This window comes from Chamaea fasciata, unplaced genomic scaffold, assembly GCF_029207755.1.
Source record: "Chamaea fasciata isolate MVZ Bird 193981 ecotype frontalis unplaced genomic scaffold, bChaFas1.0.hap1 SCAF_4, whole genome shotgun sequence".
NCBI lineage: Eukaryota > Metazoa > Chordata > Aves > Passeriformes > Sylviidae > Chamaea > Chamaea fasciata.
The window spans coordinates 44,957,286-44,982,083 of record NW_027094089.1 but is presented as its reverse complement, the minus strand read 5'-3'; the positions used below and the strand labels follow the sequence as shown (position 1 = coordinate 44,982,083).

At 42.1% G+C, this 24,798-nt stretch overlaps 1 protein-coding gene across 4 annotated transcripts in view; it reads right to left on the bottom strand.

Moving 5' to 3' along the window:
• PALM2AKAP2 (PALM2 and AKAP2 fusion) overlaps window positions 1–24,798 on the bottom strand; it is a 308,648-nt gene that overhangs the window by 16,230 nt on the left and 267,620 nt on the right. For all 4 annotated transcript variants that reach the window (XM_066181417.1, XM_066181415.1, XM_066181418.1 and 1 more), the window contains one exon: window positions 11,607–14,007. In XM_066181417.1, the coding sequence (XP_066037514.1) occupies window positions 11,607–14,007 (2,401 nt within the window). The remainder of the gene's footprint in view (window positions 1–11,606; window positions 14,008–24,798) is intronic.

The following is a 24,798-nucleotide window of genomic DNA, read 5'->3' as shown; positions in this document are numbered from 1 at the left end:
CTTATGCCACCCACTGAAATTCTCTCGTTTAGTTCATAAGCTGAGGGCAACAGAAGATGAACATGGTGGGCAGCTCTCCTCGATGCTTGTGCAAGTGTTTGAGTGACTGCACATGAGCTCAATGTGCCTTCTGCCTCACCTGGAAATACTTTAGTAACAAGCACCAAAAAGGCAGATGTGGCAGCTTCTGAAAGTATCTCTCAGGCATGGCTTCTTTTGCTAGGTACTCCCCATCCCTCATCATGAGACAGCAGACATTGACAAAGGGTTTGGCTCCAGATGAAAAGCCTTCACTGAACCACAACCTCTCCTGTAATGATTTTCACATCTCATTTTGAGGAACAGGATTACTATAGGAACTTAGATACAAGTCCTTCACCGTTAAAGTTATTTTTAATAAAAGGAGTAACAAAAAACATCACCATGCTCACACTGGATTCCTCTCATGTCACACTCTCATCATCCTGCTCAAATAAACTATCAGACAACCCCAAATGCTCTGCCCAGCAGAGATGCTGTACCACCTGTAATAAATGTACTGTAAAAAATTCGTGTATTAAATTTGTGTGTGTAAAATTATACATCGGAATTAAAAAAAAAACCAAACAAATGGATTCTTGGAGACAGTCTGAAGGCGTCTCCAAGAATTCCAAAGGTTTTTTTTCAGTTTGGAGGTGCCACCATGACATTTGCAACATAACAGGAGAGATAACGTCGAAACAGCTGATTAATCACCGGTGGGCCACATCTTCGAAGCCAGCCACTCAAAGATCTGATATCGATCTCAGTGGAAACTAGCAGATGATCTCATCAAGCCTCCCACCAGAAAATTCAGAGACTTTTTTTGTACCTTTAATTCTACAGGAAATCTTTTCAAAAACATCCCTCAGGGGATGAAGGACATTTCGGCAGTTGTGCTATTTCCATGATGTCATGTTTTGGGCGAATTCGTGTTCTCTGCTGCAGTCGGCAGTCATGTTTTTGCCTCAGGGCAGAAAAATGGTATAAAGCTCCTACCCCGAGACCCTGAATGTGTGGCCATACCTGAGAGCACTGTTGTTGCTGCTGGGTGGTCCACCCAACATTCGATCAATGTCGTCCTGATTTATCGTGGCATTTTCAAAATTAATTTTTGAAAATTGCTAAATAAATTTTTGGATTTTGAATTGGCTCATGATCATTTATAACAGATTAGTGCCGTGACTCGGATACAATATCGGTGCTACGGAACCCCTTTGCGCGGGAAGGTGCCTCTGCCGATTTTTCGGTGGCCCCGCAAAACGGGAGACCCTGTAGTACCTACTGTATCGTGAACAAATTTAGGTCAAATGCCACGATAAAAGAAGGTTCTGGATCCAAAAATATTAGGGAACTGGGGAAGGACCTAGGAAGGTCCTTTGGAGTCACGGCTAAAAATTTCACTCGTGAAATTCTCCATGCACGAAGATTCCATGCAAGAAAACAGCTGTAAGTATTGCGGGTTGAGTGGGTGTGATTGGGTGAGTGGATGAGACGTGACTTTGTCACGAACCAAGTGTGGACCTGGGTGCCGTAGTTCCAATCCCCCATGAGGGAATTGGTCGGCAAACTGGGAAGCGAATCGGAAAAACTCATTTTGCTCATAGAACCCGGACTCAAGGGGAGTACGGGGAACTGATCACGAGAAAGCTAAAAGGGAAGGATACATTCCTTTGAGTTCAGGAAATTGGTAAACCTTTTAGCTATGGGCTTGGTAAAAGCCCAGGACACTAGACGGAGGACCATCGCTGGCTGAAAATACCCCCAGCTCAGCTCGCTGAAAGGGTAAGTAAATCAGCCAAAAGCAGGACCCGGTTTGTGAAGAATCACCTTGGAAAAGGACCCTGTTCCTAGCAAGGAGCTAAGAAGCAGCTTCAGCAGAAGGTAAGTTGCCCTTGAAAATGGGGCAGAAAAAGAGCAATCTCCAAAAAGAGCCCAAAGAAAAGCATGTTTCAGAGCAAGAGAGTAACTCTCTCGAGATCCCACAGGAAAGCCCACTGGGGTGGATGCTGGAACATTGGGAAGATTGCTCTAAGAGGAAAGGTAAGTCTAAGGAAAGAATGATTTATTATTGCATGGAGGTTTGGGGAAGGAAAGAAATAAGGAGTCATGTAATTTGGCCCACATTCGGCACGTTTGAAAAATGGATCTGCAAGGCTTTATGTAACTATGTAGCTAATAAAGAACCGCAGGACCATGAGGAAAAGGAATATGCTAAATTATGGGCAGGATCTAGGACAGGACTGTTTGCCATAAGGTCTAAAAAGGGGATCTCGGCTCCAAGTGACACATGGGACCCTCTTGACTATCTCCCTTCTCCATATCTAATACCACACCGCCACCTGCACAGGCTCAGGCATCCCCATCAGCACCTCCGGGACCTTTGATTCAGCCCGTACCAGCGCAAGGTCCTTTGCCAGGGGTTCCGGTCGCAGGATCGGACCAAACCCCTGCATCTCTCCTACTTCAGGACTCTCAAACAATACCCCAGCTGCCTCCTCCAGTTCTACCCCTACCTCCTGACGAGTCCTCCGATCGGACACCTCTTCTCATGACCCTGGTGGCCCCGCCAAAAATCCCGGCGCTGCCTCCTCAGATTCCAGAGGCATCGCACACGTAGGCTCTGGGACTACAATTCCCACAAGCCTCCTCGCACCGCCCCCCCCCCCCTTTGTTTTCCTCGCAACCATCGGAGGTACTTCCTCCCTTGGCACAAACCCTGATCCTCCCTCCTCTGCCGTTTTCCCCTCTGCCCCTGCGAGTCCTGCAACCCATGAGAGCCAGAAAGCCAGACCCAGTGAGCTCTTCCCCAGTAAGCAGAACCCGCCAAAGGGCAAGGCAAATAAACGAGGAGGGGAGTGAGAAAGAAGAAGATAAAAACCATCTTTTCCCTTTACGGGAAGTGCCCACAGCACCCGGAATTATTGGATTCCTAAATGTTCCAATTAATACTGGAGATGTAAGGGCTTTCAAAAAGGAAATGGGGCAGGAGAAAACTTTGCAGGAACTACTGAGGGAGGCTCAAAAGGTATACATGAGAAGGGATGAGGAAAGCCAGAAAGTACCAGCTAAGTTGTTGGTAGCAGCTGTAAAAGAGGTGCAAGAACAGGAACCCTACCAAGATAAGGTAAGAACAACGCAGAGGAAACCAATGGATTCTTCAAATAAGGATTCCGGATCAAAAAGAGAACCACCTGAGTGTTTCTATTGTAAAAAGAAGACACTTGAAGAAGGATTGTAGAAAAAGGATAAAAGATGAAAAAGTTTTCCAAGAGGATTAGGGGTGTCGAGGGCTTTTCATTTTGGGGACCAGGACATCAAATGAGCCCTTGGTAAAGCTAAAGGTAGGTCCCCGGAGAAAAACAATAACATTTTTGGTGGATACGGGGGCAGAACAAAGCACTGTGCAAAAACTACCCCCAGGTTGTTGCAGAAGTCAAGAAAAGATGTTAGTCATAGTTGCTAAGGGGGATCTGTTCAACGTACCCCTGATTAAAAATGTAAAAATAGAATCTGAAAACAAAACCTGTGTGGGAGACTCGCTTCTGGTAGAGGAAGCTGATTACAATTTGTTGGGAAGAGACATGATCATTGCTCTGGGAATTAATTTGACTGTGAGGGACTCACAGTTGGTGGTGAGCTTGTATAAGCTTACTGCACAGGACAAGGAGCAGATTGATCAAAAGGTTTGGTATTCTCAAGGGGAGGTGGGGAGGTTGGATATTGAACCAATTTCCATTGAAATAGAAAGACCTGAAGAACCCATAAGGGTTAAACAGTACCCTATACCTTTGGAGGGGAGGAGGGGGTTGAAACAAGTAATAGATGGCCTAATGAACAAGGGAACCTTGAAGCCTTGTATGTCAAGGCACAATATGCCCATCCTGGCAGTTAAGGAAACAGATGGGAGCTACCGGTTGGTACAGGACCTCCGGGCAGTGAATGAAAGAACAAAAACAAGGTTTCCCGTGGTGGCAAACCCCTATATCCTTCTAAATAGGGTCTCTCCTGAGGATGCGTGGTATAGTGTCATAGATTTAAAGGATGCTTTTGGGTCCTGTCCTCTGGCTGAGGAAAGTCGAGACTATTTTGCCTTTCAATGGAAGGACCCTGAGACAAATAGAAAACAGCAACTTAGATAGATTTCTTTACCTTAGGAACTTGTAAACTCTCCTAATGTCTTTGGCCAGGCCTTGGAACAGGTACTAAGTCAATTTCTGCCTGTAGAAGGAACAAAATTGTTACAGTGTGTTGATGACTTACAGGTGGCTGGCCCCAGAGAAGATGAGGTAAGAGAATGTACCATCTCATTGCTGAACTTTCTAGGAGAAAAGGGACTGAAAGTTTCAAAGGGAAAGCTGCAATTTGCTGAATCTGAAGTAAGATATCTAGGACACTGGATATCGAATAAAAAAAAAAGAAAATTAGATCCTGAGAGGGTGGCTGGGATCATTACTCTGCCCCCTCCACAAACAAAAAGAGAGATCAGACAATTGTTGGGTCTTCTGGGATACTGCAAACAATGTATTGAAGTACACAGTGAAAAAGTAAAGTTTCCCTATGAGAGACTGAACACTGACAAGGTAAAATGGACTGAACAAGATGAATTGGAATTTAGAAAATTAAAAGAAGCCCTGATCACTGACCCAGTGTTGAGTTTACCAGATGTGAAACGGCAGTTTCAATTGTTTGTGGATGTCAGTAACCATACTGCTCAGAATCCAGTCCAATTTTGTTTAGGGAAGCACTGGGAGAAACCTCCCACAACTGCACAGAAATGGTGGAACTGCTTAAAAGGTAAGACCAGATCTGGGAGAGGAAGAGTTAAAAGAAAGAAAAGGGTTTGTGAATGGATCAGCTAAGACAATTGAGATTTAAAAAAAAAAAAAAAAAAAAAAAAAAAAGAAAAAAAAAAAAGAAGAAAAAAAAAAAAAGGGAAATCAGCATATGCCATAGGGGATGGCAAATCCGGGGGAGTGGTGGAGCCGGGGCCTCTGAATGTGAAATGGTCTGCTCAAGCATGTGAATTGTATGCATTGCTGAGAGCACTCAAAAGATTAAAAAGAAAAAAAAAATGAATTATCTATACTAATTCAATGTATGGCTTTGGAATTCCACACACTTTTGGTAAAAAAAGAGGTTTAATTAGCACTCAAAGACGAGTGTTAATTCACGGAAAAACAATAAAACAAGTTTTGGAGGCAATCAGGAAACCTGAGGCAATCTCAACCATCCATGTCAGAGGACATCAGGTGGGTATGCAGTTTCAGACCAGAGGGAACAATCTGGCAGACAAGGAGGCAAGAAGAGCAGCCTTGCTCACAGTAAGTATACCCAAGGTGAGAGAAGAGGGGACTAGAACATCCCCCATACCCTTCCCAAAAGGAGATTAAAGGATTTGAGAAAATAGGAGGGAAGCTAGAGGAAGGGAAATTGAAATTACCCGATGAAAGGGAATTGGTATCCAAAGAATATACCAGAAAAATTCTGAAAAGGCTGCACCAGCAAACACATTGGGGAGCACAAGCCCTAGCAGAACAATTTTTAAAATTTTTCGGATGCAAAGGAATTTATGAATTGGCAAAACAAGAGGTATATCGGTGTATGATCTGCCAGAAAGTGAATCGAGTCAGATCCAGACAAAGAGCCTTAGGGGGATGTCCAGTTGCCTATCGCCCGTTTGAAAGGATTCAGGTAGATTTCACTGATTTGCCTAAGGTGGGGAGATACAGGTTTCTATTGGTAATAGTGGACAAATTAACCCACTGGGTGGAAGCCTTTCCCAGGGCAAGGGCTACAGCCCAAACCGTTTCAAAAGTACTATTGGAAGAAATTATCCCTCGTTATGGGATAGTTGATCACATTGACTCTGATCAGGGAACACACTTCACGTCCAAAATTATCAAGCAGATGGCAGAAACCTTAGGAATCCGGTGGCAGTATCACACACCGTGGCACCCTCAAAGTTCAAGGCAAGTGAAAAGAATGAATCAGACTCTCTAAGCTCAGCTTTCAAAACCAATAATAGAGACAAAAATGTCTTGGACAAGCTGTCTTCCTCTAGCTCTCCTTCCTCTAGCTCTCCTCTCTCAGATAGAGGATACCCAAATTCAACCATATTTAATCACCATAAACAGGAATTTAGAGGACTTGTGAAAGAAGGGACTGATTCCCCAAAGTGTTCCTTTGAGATCTGTAATCCACAAGATAAAACCCAGAGACAAAGTGAGAACCTAGAGGGGACTCCCTCTGGCATCTCATTGGGAAGGTCCTTTCACTGTCCTTATCACCACAGATACAGCAATCAGGACTGCGGAAAAAGGCCGGACCCACGCCTCAAGGGTGAAGAAGGTTGAGCCTAAACACAATACGCCGGAGTGGAAGGTGTCCTCTTCTCCTGGAGACCTAAAGATCAAATAGTTGTACAAGGCCAGATTGTGAATGTTTTCCCTTTGTTCATTTCAAGTGTGTATACTGTAAACAGATCCGGGTGACTCATTGTAAAGGGGGGCATCGACCCAGAGGGCTGTGTACCAAGTATTTGGGAAAAGAACAGGAGGAGACTAGCAGCTTCTAAGTAACTGCCACACACGTGGGTCTGCTAGTTACAGTCTCTAGAGTTTGGTCAATATACAAAAAGGGAATAAACGGGCAATTGGATGCAGAAGCGGAAGTGCTCACTATTGAGTGCCAAAGGGCAATCAAGGTACCGTGCTACCGCGATACTGTCAGGTTGTCCCGGTGGGGTCTTGTCAGAAGAGATTTGCAGCTCGGACTCACAGGATCCCAGAGACATGCGCCTGCTGCTGATAAGATGGAATGCCCCACCGCGGACTGCTAGTCTGTGGGTGAAGGAAAAGGCAGAGGAGTATTCTGGTGGAAAGTCCTAGTAGTCCTGAGCCAAGTGGGGGGATTCCATCCCGAGAACCCGCAGAGGCTGAACCCCAGGAACGAGTGTGAGCCTTGTCTAAAAGCTACACGAAGGAGACCAACAACTATAAAAACCCTGAAGTATCAAGCATATTATGATTGCCAAACGGGAAGGAAAAAGGGATACTGTTACTTCATCAGCACTCAATACCAAATTTGTGAATCAGGAAAGGGGGTGGTGTGCCATGATCCAAAGGCAGTTACTAACAGCAGGCAGCCCACGGTACATAAAATCTACAAACGGGAAACAAAAAGAATGCCAACTATCCCCGTTTGTGATAAATGTAACCAAACTGTTTGGATAGGTGGAAGGAAGAAATCCACCTTTTTGGGATATTATCAAATCAACAGATTGTGCTATGATAAAAACAAATTGGAAATGTGTACTATGGGTGGGAAAATGTACTGGGTAGGAAAGAATTTGAAATATGAGGGCAAAACACCCTCTCGGAATGAACCCATAGTATTGGATCTCCTCAGGAATGATGATGACAAAGCATGCTTACAATTTGATGAAACTTTTTGTTTTTCAAGGAACGAGGAAGAATTAGACCCAGAAAATAAAATGCAAATATTGTCACAGGAACTGAGGAGACAGGAGGCAAAGGCAAAAAGAATTGAACAGGAAAGATTCAAAAATACTGTGAAATAACACAGGGAGACTGGGATGAATTTGAAATCTGGGAAAATTGGTTAAAAAAACAATAAATAAAAGTGTTGGGGTGTCCTTGGGGGAAAAAAGAAAATCTTGGTAAAGGGTATACTTGAAATGTGACAATAAAACACGAATTTAATGGGTAAACAAAAAGGTGGGGGACTGTAATAAATGTACTGTATAAAATTCGTGTATTAAATTTGTGTGTGTAAAATTATACATCGGAATTAAAAAAAAAAAAAACAAACAAATGGATTCTTGGAGACAGTCTGAAGGTGTCTCCAAGAATTCCAAAGGTTTTTTTTCAGTTTGGAGGTGCCACCATGACATTTGCAACATAACAGGAGAGATAACGTCGAAACAGCTGATTAATCACCGGTGGGCCACATCTTCGAAGCCAGCCACTCAAAGATCTGATATCGATCTCAGTGGAAACTAGCAGATGATCTCATCAAGCCTCCCACCAGAAAATTCAGAGACTTTTTTTGTAGCTTCAATTCTACAGGAAATCTTTTCAAAAACATCCCTCGGGGGATGAAGGACATTTCGGCAGTTGTGCTATTTCCATGATGTCATGTTTTGGGCGAATTCGTGTTCTCTGCTGCAGTCGGCAGTCATGTTTTTGCCTCAGGGCAGAAAAATGGTATAAAGCTCCTACCCCGAGACCCTGAATGTGTGGCCATACCTGAGAGCACTGTTGTTGCTGCTGGGTGGTCCACCCAACATTCGATCAATGTAGTCCTGATTTATCGTGGCGTTTTCAAAATTAATTTTTGAAAATTGCTAAATAAATTTTTGGATTTTGAATTGGCTCATGATCATATATGAAATATCTGCACGCTGTTGAAGGAAACCACTGTCTAGCTGTGCAGCTGCTCACATCCATGCCACATGCAAGCAAAACAACACAGGAAACACTGAGATTTAAATAGGGCTCCACAAATATTTTGGGATCCATGATGACTATCCATATAGCAATACTCTGGCACTTTTTTGGTCTTCCTTGAGTTTTCTCATGCAGGAAACCTGATTTTTTTGGGGGGAAAATTCACATAGGTTCTTCATCTTCACCTTTCCAGGAATGTCCTGGCGAAGGTCTTCTCCAGGTACACAATCCACTGAAATGTCTCTGTGTCTCAATTCAGTGATCGGAGATTGCTTCAAACCATCCACAAACAATTTTAAAGGATAAAACTGTTAGCAATACAGAATTTATTACTAAGAGACCTTTTGGATTGTGCTGGGTGATTGACAGACAAACTGAGTGTTACCATCAGTTTTATGAAAACTGCATGTCAGGGTGAGTAAAGCCAGCCTATTTGCTACCTAAAGTAATTAGCAGTTACTGCACAAATTCACCTACATGAATTGTGTTAATCTGCCACACTTGAGTTAAATTACAGTGCAGTTCACTGCAGTCCCTTTTTGTGTTTGTCTTCCTGTTGCCTATCTAAGTATCCATCTGGTTCAAAGCAATAAAGGGGAGCAGTGGTAATAAATAATCAGGGAACACCAGGAGTCCTAGTAAAGCTGCTCTGCCCAGACCACCGCCTAAAATCAGCCTGATTGTTAAGCTGTTGCTAATTAAGTTTAGTATCATGTCTTCTCAAAAGATTGAGTATGCAGTTCCACACTTAAAGATTAGAAACAGATTTTTCAAATTTATACTTGACCCCTTAATCCCTTTCTGCTGAGGTATCCTGATGTTAGTGCCAATTCTTTCTTTGAAAAAGGCAATTTGCTGACAGAAATACCTCTGCTTCATATTTATCATTATTATCATCAGTAGTAGAATTACTATTATTTTTCTTTGTGAAACTAGATATACATACTACACTACCAGACATGTCCTACAGCATATTCCTTACTGGGCCCAACAGAAGCAGGTTTCCGTTTCTGCTCTGTATGTCAGCTCTGCTCTGTCTATCCTAACAGCCTGATGTTTGTGCCTCTGCTGAACTACATTTTGCCTTTTTTTCACAAATATTGAAAAGATCCTGTAACTATTAAAAGGGAGGTTGCTGCAGTCTTGCAAGAATTACATGGTATTCCTCCACCCTATTTCTAAGGATGCCTGTGGGCATTAACAGCAATATAGCTAACTAAAGGGACAGCTAAAGGAAGACATGAACTGAGGTTTACACACCCTCCAATGCTAAGGGTGCTGAGCTGATGTCCTGCAGCTGAGATATATGCTGAGCACATCTGCTGTTCAGAAAGCACCAAAAGTAGAAGAACTAAGAACTTTGGCAACGTTCTTTGTGGTTTTTTGATCAATGATATTCTTAAACACTGCCACACACTCATCTTTTCCTAGAAATTATTTCTTTGCTTTGTCACTCGCTGCAAATTGCAGTAGCTTGAGTCATTGGCTAGGAGATCCCAATTTTCTTTCTTGAACATATGGCAGTTGGACATTTAAAGGAAACTGTCCTGAATGATTCATTATAAACAGAAGTATATAATTTTCTCTAGAATGCAATTTACAACATTTTTACAGACACAAAGTAAGTGCCTTATTGAGTACAGAAAGCAGAAGTAAGATGTTTTCCCAGAAGCTCTGTTAGAACAAGCATTAGTGTCAGCAGCCCATCCAACATCGCTTCTGAGTAAAATACAATCATTATCGACCCCATTTTGAGAACTTTCAGCTGCAGATGATGCTGGTTTTGAACACAGTCATAAGAACACCTTTATGAAACAAGTCCTTCTAACTGATGTCTGTGGCACCCTGTATCTCACATCTTGTCAGACATTTCTGAGAACGCTTCGGATTAGAGAGGATCCTTATGAAAAATGCTGTACTAGAGGAGTTGTAACAACAGCATTTCAAAGAAAAGATTGGTATTTGCTTTCAAATTTGCTTTCATTTTTTTTCAAAAAATACGTGTTGAGATCATCCTCTTCGCAGAAGAAACAAAACTAACTATTCAGTATTTATGTGCTACATAAAACTCAAAAGTTCACAACTATATTGAGTAATGGGCTAAATCTATATCTTATTCAAGCTTACCATGACTTTCAAAACAAAATGACTACCAGTGGCTTGAATTCAAACCACTGGAAATAAAGACAGCATTTAAGTACTCTTGGTAAAATGAACACTTTTTCACAACGACCATGGTTAATAAACCTCATAGGCACTTGGAAAGCATATGCAGTTATATGGTTAATAAAAATCACTACATAGAAATAAGCCTGGTGTGTGTTTCTGGGGTTTTTTTAATACGTATTTTTTCTGCATTATGTTTAGAAGGCATCAGTGCTTGACATTATTTCTTGAGAAGGGGAAGGGGGAGAGAGATATGCTGTAACTGCTGTGAATGTCAGCAAAGGAACCCAGAAACTGATCAGTCAAGAGGACTTCCACTGAATCTATTCAACATTTTGTTTGTGATGCCTGTTTAATTCAGTAGTGAATAACACCAGCTAAAATACATGGCAACTCACAGCCTTGCATATCATTTTACACAACAAAGCTCATTAAGACCAACACCTCAAAAGAGAAAGCAAAATGCACAGAAAAAGAAATCTGATTCATACCCCAAAATCTGCATATCTCCATTATTTCTGTACTTCCCTAATGATGTGCAAGAGAACAGAATGCCGATTAAGGAAGGCCTTGGATGTTTGTCTTTCAAATAGCCACACAGCTGTAAAAACCGCTGCTGTGCTTCCTTGAAATGATCCTAAATTTTGGTGGGTGGTCTGAGCAGCACAGCCATGGACATGTCACGTTACAATGTGGCAGTGGCTGAATACAGAACAGGGTTTAGTAAGGAGGATCAGAATCCCTGCACCATATTTGTGAAAAACTAGAACCTTCCACAGGTATGCTCACAGCTAGAAAATTAAGCTGTTCCATGCAGTTTCCAGGCAGATGAAGTAATCTGCCCTCCCACTCCTTGCAAAACAATGTTTTCATTAAAATTTGAAATAAAACTAAACTATACCTGGCCCTTCAGTCACAGTTCACTTTCGCACTGATACTTTGGGCACTTACCTGGTGCAGTTTTGTAAGACACTGTTCTGGTGGTCATGGGCGGTGCACTCTTCATAACAGGGCTTGGTGCCATTTGAAGACCCTGCCGCTGCCTCTTCAGCTCCTCTTCTCGTTCCTGAGCAGCTCTGATCTCTTCTTCTATCATTGACAAAGTCCGCTGTTTCCTTGACCGTAACTTGAAAGGGCCCACGGCCACTTCAGGCTCCTGTGTGGCCAGGATGGAGGCAGTGCTCCGAAGCTCCGCTGCCTCTGAATACTTGCTGAAATAGCTGACTTCATGCCTGTTTTCCTCCACATGGAATGGCTGGCTGGCTGAGTACACAGGTGACTGCTGCAAACTCTTCCCTTCCCTGAGACCTGAGTTTTCCTCTTTTGAAGTCTTTGGTAGGGTGTCCCTTTTCTCTTGAACTGGTGAAGACACCTGGGGTGGCTCAAACATTGGGTTCTGATGCTCCTTGGAGGCTGGAGCTGGCCCAGCGCTGGCTGGCTTCTCTTTGGCAGAGACCTCTTTCTCTGCTGGGATTTCTTCTTCCTTTGGATTCCCTTTATCCACCTGCTCAGCTATGGCTTGTTGGATGGCGTTTTGAACCAGCAGGCCAGCATGGTACTCCAGCTGGTCGTCCATCAAAATCAGCATGGAGTCTGCCAAGGCAGAGGAGGGCGAATCACAGCCTGGGTCACTGAAAGATTTGGAGATGCCTTCAGCCCGGCAGTCTGCTGGAGTTTCAGCCTGTGGGGTCTGTGGCAGAGAGAAATCCACTAGAGAACTCTCCTGCAGGGTGCTCATGGTCTCATTGGAGGCACCACTGTCACTTATGTTATCCATGCTGAAGTCGTTGGAAAGGGTCTCCAAGACAGTGGTATCCTGAGACCTGACAGACAAGTCATCCAAACCAGAGTCAAGCTCCTCTGGAGGTGAAGAGGCGCTGCCTGACTTTGGTAAGTGATCTAGAATTCCCTGTCCATCATCCTTCACCATTGTGAAGACCGCCTTTGCACTCATGAATTCTCCATCCTCTGCCCACAGTTTTGAGGATGGTGCAGCTCTGGGGCTATCAGTACAAGGTGACTCTCTTGCTGTGTCAGCTGCGGTAGCCTGAGTGCTTTTGTCACCTTCTGGGCTACAGGAGACTTTCTGTGCTTTGACAGCTGTGTCATTGTTACCCTCAAGCTGTCCAGTTTGCCCACACACTGAAACAGGTCTCGTCACAGAGGAGATCGGCCTGTCCACGTATGGAGAATTGAGGCTTTTGTAGAAGGGTTTGATGGAGAACATTTTGGGTGTTCCTGACCGCCTTGGTGGAGCCTGACCCTGTGATGGACCTGAATACTCCATTAGCTGGAACTGCTTCCTGGCAGCCAAGAAGTCAATTTGCTCTGTGACAATATCTTCTTTCTTGATATTGACTGGCTCTGGGGATACAAAGGAGCAGCTGATCTGCTTGGGAGATGTTAGTGCTGCACCTTGCTGCTGCTGCTGCCTCTCCTTGCGCTCCTTGTACTTCTTGTGAGACTCCAGATGCTCTTCATCCAGCTGATCCACCAGGGGCTTCTCCTGAGGAGGGTTCCACCATTTGGCAGCAATGCTGGGGTTTTTCTTGACAGCCTGGCTTTTAATGAGTTCCCTTCTTTCTTTTTCAAGTTCTATCATTTCTTCTGATGGTCTCACTTTGCAGACTCTGTATTTTTCCTTCTCTTCTTCATCTTCAAAGAGCTTTGAGGGCTTTTTGTCTTCATGGAAGGCTCGCAGTTCAAACTTTGCCTCTTTCTTAAGGGTTGTAAGAGCTGTTTCTCCATCCTTAGAGGATCTTCTAGAACTGTTTGAAGAGGTGGGACTTCCTGGCACCTTCAGACTCTCCCTAGTGTCTTCTTTCAGTCCACCTAAGGAATGGCCATTAGATTGCAGGTTCTCATCCGTTATATTAGCTTCACATGGCTCAACCTCCAAGGATGCCTGCTTGTCTGCTACATTTTCTTCCCTTTCACTGGATACTGACTCTTTATTGACATTAGCAGATGCTCCTGAACCATCCATAATGGAGACTCCACTTGGTTCAGGGGAGGATGTCCCATTAAATGTACTGTCTGCAGCAGAATCACAACAATTTGCCTCCAGCACTTCATCTAGGTATCTGATCTCTTTAGCAACTTCAACGTCCAGAGATTCATGCCTGTCCCTAAGTCCATTTTGGCTGGAAGCAGGGGAAAAGAAGTGGGTTGGATTGTCTATAGGATGTGGTGAAGCCACTGTGGTGATGCTTTTATGTTCAGAAACTGGAACTTCAATTTCCATTTTTTCTTCCTTTGTAGCAAGCACAGTAGCCGGCTCCAAGAAATTGGCACAGTTTTGGTCTCTGTTTTTTCTTAACCTGATGTCATCCTCAGAGATTCTGGAAGATTTCTAAAATAAAAAGAGAGCAAAATTATGAAGTCTTAAAAAATGTACACCTAATTTTTTGCAGAGCAAACACCATCTGGAAAATGAATTTTAGCACTTCTTAAAGTTGAGATTAAAGCATTTCTTCAGAGCACGGGAAAGCAAGGCAAACCATTAACACAAAAAATAGGAAGTTACCTTACCATATGCTGGAAAAGGTACTAAAACAAAAATAAACTTTCATTTAAGAATCTCCCACTTGCTTACCATCCTCACTTTGTCATTATTTCATGTCTATGTCTTGGTCTGTGACTAGGAATAAGCTTTGAATTACTAAGTTAACAGTAACTTGGCAGTTTAGATTGCTCAAAGATTTGTACATGCATTACACACCATCTATCATCTGGTACCCTAAAATTGCTTTCCATACCTGAAGGAAATCTCACAATGCTTCTACTGATGAAAAGCATTACTGCCCGAGCTTTGCAGAAACAGATGCTAACGTGCCAGAAGAGTTGGTGATCCACACCAAGTCAGGAAAAATGTGGCAACGATAGGGCATGTTCAATTCTCAGTGGCTCAATCCTGGATATCAAACATGGAGTAGAATTACACGGTGCTGGAAAGACATAGGGTCTTTCTCCATCCCACATGGAAACCCATACAAAATTGCACTTGGGAGATGGGAAGCATCTGCAACTCCCATAGCATGAAGAACACCACAAGGAGCATGACAGGGACCACAGTCATGATAACCTCCCTCTCAATTCTTTGATCTGAAGTGCGGATGTACTGGATTCATGTTTCTCCCTGATGTGTTGCCTCTGGTCACAATAAGATTATTGAAATAAGTACTATTTCTGCTCATATATAGGCAGATTTCACTGGTTAAGCAGCCTAATGAACTTCCTGAGAGTAAAGTCTGAAGGAACTTCTGATTAAGTTTGTAATACGTCAATTAACTTCTCATTAATTCTATCCTGCTAAAAGGCAAAAACAACTCAAAACACCAAAGACAAAGACGACATTTTAAACATGGTTCTTCAAAAAGCACTTGCTAACTTCCTAAATCATGACAACCAGAAGTGATACATTATTCACTTTAACTCGCCTTTTAAAACAGAGAGGTGGTATCTGAGGTCTGTCTTGCTTTCCATATGTGTTTCTATGTGTGAGGCACTGACTTGGAAAGCAAATGGCATTGATCAAACCCTGTGAACTCAGTGGCTACCAACAAGAGCACCATTGTCTGCTAGTCACCCCTGCCTTGCTGTCCCTTATCCGGCGTGCTATTAATATACACTGCAGCAGAAGATGATCAACAAGGAGCACTTACCAGTGACCTGAACAATCACACTGTCACTGGATTTATATAGGCAGCCAAATGCATTTGACACACCTTAAGGAATTACAGCCAGTCACCTGGAAGAGCTCTTTCTAAAAACACTCTGAAGAGCTTTCTGTCAAGTTACCTAGTTGTACACAGTTGAAGACAAAGCCAGCTTCAGCCATTAGATATTTTCTTCCTAACTGTGCTTAAACATTGGAAAAATCTTTAAAAACAACCTGCTTTTGTCTACATATATTACTTGACAAACTTCACTGGTTTTACTTGCTTCACTTCTTCATTTTCTGTTGAACTTAGAAATATTCCAGCTGAAGTTTATAGCAGTTCTTTTCTTAAAGCATATTGTATTTTTCATAATTTAAATATCTAAATGAGGACAGTTTCTTATTTAGTCCAGTTAATGACATATTCAAGAAATCAGATGCTCTGCAAACAAATACAGAGTGAGTATAAAAAGTGCTTACTTTTTCAAGTAGGCAGAGATGGAATGAAAGAATCATCAACCAAGGCATCTTTTAACCTGAAAGGGCAAATACTGCTCTTGATTTGCTGGCAGAGCTCCACATACAAAGTAGGTACTCAGGTGACATGATTTAAGACTGCAATACCTTTTGATATTTGAGGTTGCATCTTCCCTGCTTGACTTCTTGAAGCAAAAAGGGGTATGGTGGCACCTAGAGCAGTCTTTGCAAAGTGCAGTACTGATAGCTGTCCCCTTTCACACAACCATGGGTATGCAATTACGCCTCCACTACTATTTGCTTCTAATCTGACAGATCAAAGCCACTAGTAACATTGGTAGCTAACTACATCCTCTGTAGCTATAAAAATGTATCTTGAATGGACACAGAAAATCAATTAATGAATATATGTTCTTCTGCCACTGAAACACATTTCCCTGCAGAGCCAAACCAAAGCCAAAGGGTGCCTTGTCCTGTGCTTCTCCTACCTGCACACCATGGAGCTGGAAATTCACAACTGTTCCAGAGACTGCATTCACTAAATCACGTCTATTTCCACCACTGCTCTAATGTGTGAACCACTCCAGTTCACATAATATTTAGATATTCAAGTTTGGTAACAGAAGCACAGGTGTGGTTTTTTGCCTAATCTCTTTGTCAGTAAGAGCCCATCCTCTCACCATAGCTGCAATCCATAACTCACAATTAAGGCACATGCATGTAACAGTTTAATCAGAGCATGGATTTGTGACAGCATGTAATTCTCAAACTGCATGTGTCTATGCAATTAGTGTGGGACATGTAATTATGTAGCAAAACAGACAATTACGCAGTGAAACCTATGAGGAAACACTGGTTTTTACTGGAGGAACCTTTCTGTGTTAGGGATTAGTAACTGAGCATGAAGGACTCCCAGCACAGCAGAGAAGCCAGTGAGGATTGCTAGGAGAGGAAAAAAATATGTTTGAAAGAACCACTCTTTTTTTCCCTCAAAACATTCTGGCAGAATCTGGGGACAACTCTGTGAGGCCATGGCAATGAAGATTAGGCTCCAGACACTCCTGCGAGGAGCAGAAATCAATCTACTGATTAATTACTTGAAGAAGAGAACTGAGACAGCTAAGAACAGAAGCAGATGGCACAACAAAGCTTTTCAAGACAGTCCAGGCCACAGCACCCGTGCAGGACAACTGACCAAGTGTGGGAAAATGGCACATGTTGGGGATGAGCCACCATGGGTGGGAGGAGGTTTGGAGGAAGGGGGCAGTGGGATACACACTACCCACATGCCTCAGCTGTTTGGAAGAAGGAAGGGAGCTTTCCAGGGGGCTGCTTTTGCTTCTCCTTGATAAGCCAGCAGCTTTGTATTTGTTGCCTACAGGAAGAAGGCTTTACAAAGCCTGCACCATTACAAAGACCTGTGAATGGGAAAAGGGCTGCATTCAAACCTAATTGTAGTCAGACATGCCACATTCACAATGACGCCCTTAAACTACTCATCTAGACCCAGATTTTCCAGAAGTTGCTGTTATATTTTCAATCTCCAGATGTGTGTTCTTTTTTGTCTAAGTCAAGATGCAACAGGGCAGTTAGTGTCACTTCTACAATGCTGCTCACACTGTAGTAAACCACAGTTATTAGCAGCTTAAAAAATTATTAGCATATTTCCTCTTTGGCTGAATACTTCATCTACAAAAGTGTAAGTGTTTGGGCAATCAGCTCTTTTAGAAGCAAAAAAATGTGGGTGTACTACTAGCAAGACCCAACAAACGTGCTGCCAGTGACTTCCTTTGTTTGACACAACAAAAAATGCCTATGGAAACAAGTGGGAGGCAATCCTTCTGAGTCAGACCAACATTCTTCTGAAGTACCAGTGGCAGTGGTGGGAAGAGAAAGGATTAAACAACTAAGAAATTTCATGGTTTACAAAAATCTGAAAGTTTCCTCATTGTGGGCTTCTACAATGACTCCAGCGAAGTTTCAAGACAGCTTTTGATGCTGCTGGTCTCCTGGCTTCAATAGTGTTGTCAGCCTTCCATTTCTTCAGCTTTATTGTTTTGAAGATGTCCTGTACTTCATTTGCTCCTTCTCCCCCTGCTTCAGCACTGAACCAGTTGTGATAAATATTGTAGGATTAATTCATGTTTTCTTTTTATAACATTTTATAAAACCTATGTAACTGTAGTCTGAGTGTTAATTTGTATGTTACTGTATAATGTTCTTAAGCCTAAGGAATGCAGGGCTCTGGGAAGACACTTCTCTGCCGAGAAACAGAATCATCCATCACCGAAAGAAAGGAGGGTGCCACCCATGGGAGATGGGGCTGAGCATCGCCATCACCGGCCATCAGCCAAGCGCACAGCACCCCATAGCCACCATCCCAATCTCATCAAGAACATACATGTCAATGCCTAGTTCCTGCAAACCCAGACATAGGTTTATGTCTCCCTGGAAAAACTATTCACCAAAATCACATCCAGAAAAGAAACCAGATGAATATGAATCCAAGACCATACACACAAAAGAACTGAAGAAGCAATCAGTTACACAAGCCCAGGAACTGTATAAAAATGGACCCTGCACTCCCTGAATTTGTGAACCAAAGGGGGATTCTGTGCCACAGGGGGCAGGATCTGCGGTTCACCCAGAGCCGATACCCAGGATCGGAACTGCGTTTTGGTTGTGGTTTTATCAGGGTTTTTCTATTTCTCAAATTCATGATTTTTTGTTTTTATTAATAAATTTGTTATTAATATTTTTAATTCACGGATTCGGCTTATCATTTATAACACAGTGTTTGGTTCAACCCTTTCCACTCTTCAATCTATTTGACCCACCATACATCAAGCAGTTTTAGTAGTAAAACCTTATTTGCAGATGCTTTACTGACTAATTCACACCTCCTAGCTGATGTCAGTCATCTTCTCCCTCTTTACCTACTGTCTTGGCCTGCCTTTCTGATTGTCTTATTTGCAATTAAGAAAGAAGCAAATGATGGATTTGTTAGGAGATTGACTCTGGCAAACCTTCAAAAAAGCAGCTGCTTTCATTCAGCTCACTCTTTTGAAGAACACAGTCATCACCTGCGTAACAGATGGAGCTGAGACATTAATTTTTAAGAATTAAAGACTTTAGTTAAACTAGATACTGCTGAGGTAAGACAGATAGGCTTCCCTTTTGATAAGCAGAAGCCGGATTTAAGGAACTGATAAATCATGAGGCCTGTCAACTTATGTTTGTGTATTCTGACTAATCAATAGGCTTCGAGAATTACAATGAAATCATAAATCAAATACTCCTGGGAAAACAGGATTCAGTTGTCACGCAACACTAAAAGGTTAAAAAGTCAAAGCGAAGAAGACTCACTTACTTCCTCATTTTGAAACCCCGCCCCATAAAAAGGACCACTGACCCATTTCAAAGAACAAACCACGCATGCTTAATAGCTTTTGGCTAATTACCATACCAAGCGGGGAATGGGATGAACTAAAGTCATGAATATACATTTGTGTTTTGGGTATTCAATACTTCTGTACATAAAAAGACCCTGTGATCTTCTGTGGGCGCGCATGTGTATTTGGGAGCTATCCTGCACACTGCCCGGCGTCGTAATTAAACATACACGTTCAACTTTAAACTGTTAAAGAGTCTTTGTCCGTCGTAGATGGATACTGGCATTAGGTCGATATTCATATTTTTTTTAATAATTCAGAGCCAATCCCAAACACTGCAAAGAAACAAGTCAACTGAACTTCTGTGGTTCCAGACAGATACCTTGTCCAGAGACAAAACTCCTAGCAGCAGGGCTATTGCTCCAAGCTTGCTAGTAAGTCTTTGCAGAACTCATTTTCTTTAAAAGCATGGGAGGACCTGAAATGTTGCAGCTCTTAATGAGAAAGAAAAACTACAGTTGCAAAAGATGATAGCATCTATCTCTCACAGCCCATATTCCCTACTACACAAGGGGTGCTCAAACAGCTGCCACCATCCCCACCCCATCCCAGGTGGGAATGACAGCCCAAACCACTGCGGCAGCTCCTATCTCACAGCTCCTATCTCACAATCGCTCCTGCACTCCCTCCCTTAGCAGGGCCTCATGGGACACCTGTCACCCCATCCACCTCCAAAACTCAGGTGAACTCCCCATGACACTGGAGGAAGAAGAATGTGCCAGTGGGAGCCTTTGCATAAAGCAGGCTGAAGAAATAGACCAAACATTTGTGTTTTGGAAACTTCCTATTTGGGTGAGCTAAGAGAAAGCAGTAGCAGGAAAAAAAAGTCCAAAAAGATCCTAGAAATGCTGGGGCAGGGAAGGGGTGAAGATGATCATGAGGAACTCATCAAGGAAAGAAAGTGTTGAGTGTTGTCTCAACACCCAAAGTGTTGTCTTTCTCCTCCCATGCAAAAAAGTCTCCCTTTTTCATAGAGTATTTTACACTGACATCTAAAGGTTTTAAAACTACTAAGGGAAGTGTTGTCCAAAAAATTTACAGGTTTTTGCTTAATTAAATAAAGTTCAAGTTTCAGAAAGAAAATAAAAATCCTCAAATCCTGTTGCCAAACTTTGAATTTAAGACATCTCACGCACATGCTGACGCTACCTTGAATAGCTCCGTTCACAATTCTACTCACACACAAAAAGCAAAACCTGGCCTGTTCCTCTCACAGTGCATTATACAGTGTCTTCAATACAAAGACTGAAACAATATCTGGTTAGTAAAGTGTGTTAGAGTGTCACAATGACATTCTCTGCAAGCAGCTCTCCACACTCTTCTGTGACTCTTCTGAGCTAGCCAGACAGTACAATATTTTCTTTGTGAAATGCTGGTTTGTTTCCTAAACACTTCAGAAATCACAAGAGTACATTCAAACGCAACAAAAATCAATGCAACTTCATATTACCTCCTCCTAAGAAGCAGTATGGGGCTCATACAGACAGTAATAAGAGATGTGGGGATACAGTGCCAAAGAAAGTGCTGACTCAGAGAGCTTGCTGTGTGACGTTTTCTATGTGGTTTTCCTATTTCCTTTTTTCATGTTTTAGCAAAGACGTAATTGCATTCATTCAGAAAACACGTGAAAGGCTTTGCAATATTCTTTTCATTACATCTGAGCCACAGGCTTCAGCTTCCCCATGTGATACACTATAAAGCTCTTTCATCAAATCAAACTCCAATCTTCTTTTGCTGCTGTAGAGTAAGTTAAAGAGGGATAAAAATGGTCCAAGAGTTATGACTACTTTAATGATAAAACATATATTATGTGACAGGAAATGTTAATGATGAGGGCACACTAATTTGATACTGTATTTTTCCATATGTGCCTCTGCAGCTCCAGCATTTTTTGTGCCCTCAGTAATAAATAAGTTTTTTTCTTGCGTAAGTCAGGATCCAAATTTGTAACAAACCTTACTACTTCCTACTAAAATTCCAGGGTACATAAATTGAAGAGGTATTCTATTGGTAGGAAACCAGCCGATCTTGTATGCCAGTTATTTTCTTTTGTTCTAAGCACACAGATGTGGTCCCTCCACGAAAAATTTGCAACCCTAATAACTACACTTCAACTAGTGCTGCAGCAGCAAGAAAATTAAGTATCCTCCTTCTTTAATGCGTATGCAGCTGTTGTAAAAAAGCAACAATAAAACACTGAGTTATTTTACAAAATATTTTAATTCCTGCAAAGAACTGTAACTGCACAAAGCCCCTGTATGGACAAAGTGATTAATACACAAATTAATATTTAGGGACAAAAGGCTGCTAATTGCTGAGTGAAAAGAAATATCACCTCTGATAAAGAAAAAAACAATTCAGAGTTTATTAGAGTATGACGGTTACACAGCTGGCAGTCCAGAAAGCAACCTATATTCAAGTGGTGTAGATGCAGATACTACTCTGTGTGGGGCTGGTTAGCTTTGCTATGAAAGTTCTGTTCAGTTTTACACAATCAAGATGCAAATCTGAAATTACAGGAAACTGATTAAACTCTCATTAAGAAAGTGCAGCACTGTTTGGTACTGCCACACTCCACACTCACACCCCATTTTCAATCAGTTGAACACAGGGAGAAGCAGGAGCTTGAAGAACTCAAGAGATCAGTAAATTGGTGATGATTTCAGGTACCAGCACCTGCAGTCAAAAGGCCATTCTCCTGTTCTCTCCACTGTTGGTTTCTTGCAACACAGGTCAGCCTGAAAGTGCAACTGAATTAGAGCAGCAAATGCGTGCAAAAGAACACATTTCATCCAGACAAATGTGGTTTTGTCTTCACTCTCATCAATTCCCACTTCTGATGCCCCTTTCATCTGCACAATTATTTCTACCTAAATTAAAATGCACCAGTAAGTATTATTATTTTTCATGCTGCTTCACTCATCTCCCTAGGACAGAAGGGACAGCACACCCTATGTGCAGGCATGGGAAACAAACCAATGCCACCAAGGGACTGCACTGGACTCAAGGTCAATACAAACCAGGTTAATGGGTTAATCAAGCACACCACCACAGATGGTTAGTCCTTTTTAACTTTGTTACACATTTTTCCCAAGGCTTATTTTTCCACGGTTTTTCTCCAAAATCTGCTTTTGCTGAAACAAGATTGAATTCCAACAGCTGGGGTATTTGATTTAAAGAGGCTGTGGTGATAAGTCACTTAAATTGGTAAGTATGATCTTGTGAAGCAGCCTCCAATGTTGCCTAAGGAAGCACAATGGTCTGGTGGAGAAAAAAAGAGCATCCCATCCAACTAACACATAAGGAATATGGCAGAGTTAGAAAACTGCCCACACCTGGCAGGCAATTCAATGCATGATAAAATCCTTAAGGCACAGAAGGAGAATTTCTTCTTCACAACTGAAGGTCACAGATCCTATACTGTTGCACTTAGGGAGTCCACTTGGGTACTGCTCCCCACTCAGCTGGCGCTGGTGGAGCTGAACTAAGGGCTTGGCTGTTTAGTAGCACCCTCTCACACTCAGCCTCTGGTTTGATATTAAATGAAAGAGAAGAAATTCCAGCTGAATAAGGGAAAGAGAAATGTTCAGCTTAAAAGAGAGCCTAATATCGAGTTGAGCAGAACACAACTTCTGAATGCATGCATGAAAAATCAGTTTCACAAAATGCTACAGTTGAAATCTGCCCTGCACATGTCAGGATGGAACAACTGCTCTGATAAAGCATGATCTAATCCCAACGGGGAGGGGAAAGGACGCTAAACTAAGCCTTGCTCTTAATACTCTCTAACCCATCTAGATAATATCAGCACAAGGAAAGAGTGACCTTTGCAGTTGCTTACACGAAAAAAGAATAGAGACAAGGGGAAAATTCCTTAGTCTTTTCATTGGGGGCACAGGGTTCCTGCTACATCTAAAGAATGAATCTACAGCTCTCCTACATAAATAAGAGATCTTGAGAAAAATACTGGCATGTTAATAGTTTTGGTGAATAAGAAAGGGCCCTCCTGAGGAAGGAATTTGGGCTAGGCAAGGGCAGGAGGAAGGCAAAAAATGGAGACAAAAGGCTACACAGTTCACTTGCTCTCTGAACACGTACTATGGTTGCTAGGAAAACCTGCTTTAATAGATGTGAGGAACAGAGACAAACCTGCCATAAACAAATATGCTTTCTGAGATGTATTAGTATTAAAGTCTTCTGAGGATACTGTCTTTCAGCAGCTGGTAGAATTTGGTAAATATTTCATGAATGGCAGCCGAACCTGCACTTTCTGAAAAAAGATACACGATCTCTATGCTGGAGTTCTTTGACCACTTACTTTCTAGGGCAATAGAGTAGGTATTGAATGCTTTAACTGAAACAACCACCTATAAACCTCTGCCAATAAAAGACTAAGATTTTTCACTTTCAATTCTGTTTCACAGATGTTAACTGTTGGAGATCTTACTGCTTTTAACTATTTCCTAAAGCCTAATTAATACTTGTTGCACTTCTGAAAGGCATTGCTGTTCAATACCTACTAAAGTTTCACAGAACCACTGCCACAGAGGCTATGCTGATCTAAAGGAACAAATTATGTTCAGAAATATAAGGCCAAACATCTGTTTCTCTGACAGCTGAAGGAAGTTAAGAATTATTTTTGATGTTTTGTCTTTATCAGTAGGGCTTGTTACAGCTGCTCTCATCCATTAGATTAAGACCCATCACAGCAAAATCTCCTTAAAAGAAGATATGCCTATGTAACTGTGCTTGGTGCAGTGTATCTCACCAAGTGGTAGCCTGCTCTGCCAGGGGCACAAAGAATGTTTATTCACTGTAAGCAGTGAGTCTTGGGAAGGTTACAGTCTGAGGGCTCAACCAGCCAGCAGGCTTAAGCACTCTATGGATTGCTTTCTTCCCAGTTTTTCAAGGAAACAGAATTATTTTAAAGCAAGAGACCTCTAAAACTTTCTACTGAGAGAGAGCATGTAGTGGCTTAAAAAGATCCCTATTTAGAATTAGCTATACCCAAAATGTTTTTTAGGCTGCTACCTCCAGACTCGGGCAAAAGCCCATGATTGAAACATTACAGAAAGAAAACTGAAAGGATATGAAAAAAGAGGATATCTAGTCTACTACTAGCTCAAAAATCACATTATGTAAGTGAAGAGGGGGGAAATACGATGGTGGTCCAAGGATATAACTGAAGTCTGCCATCAGCTGTGTTACAGAAGAGAAGTGCGAAGAGAAGCCACTTCCAACAAGAGTGGCACAGTGTAATTTAATTTTCTGGACAGTGCACGTAGAAAAATTCCCCTTTAAAGATACACATCAACAAAATTAAACTTGCTATCATTACATGATGAATCCAATGTAGCCAGAATGTTGGACTTTGGCACACCATTTCAATATAAATATCCAGCAAGTAAGTAATATTTAAAAGAAAGTCAGACTACAGAGTTCACATAAGTTTTGCTAGTGAGAGGTCAAACGTGTACAGTCTGTAAGAAGGAGGATGTTACTAAATTCTTCACATGCCATTGCTGTCCCTAGGCTATAAATATGACGTACCATG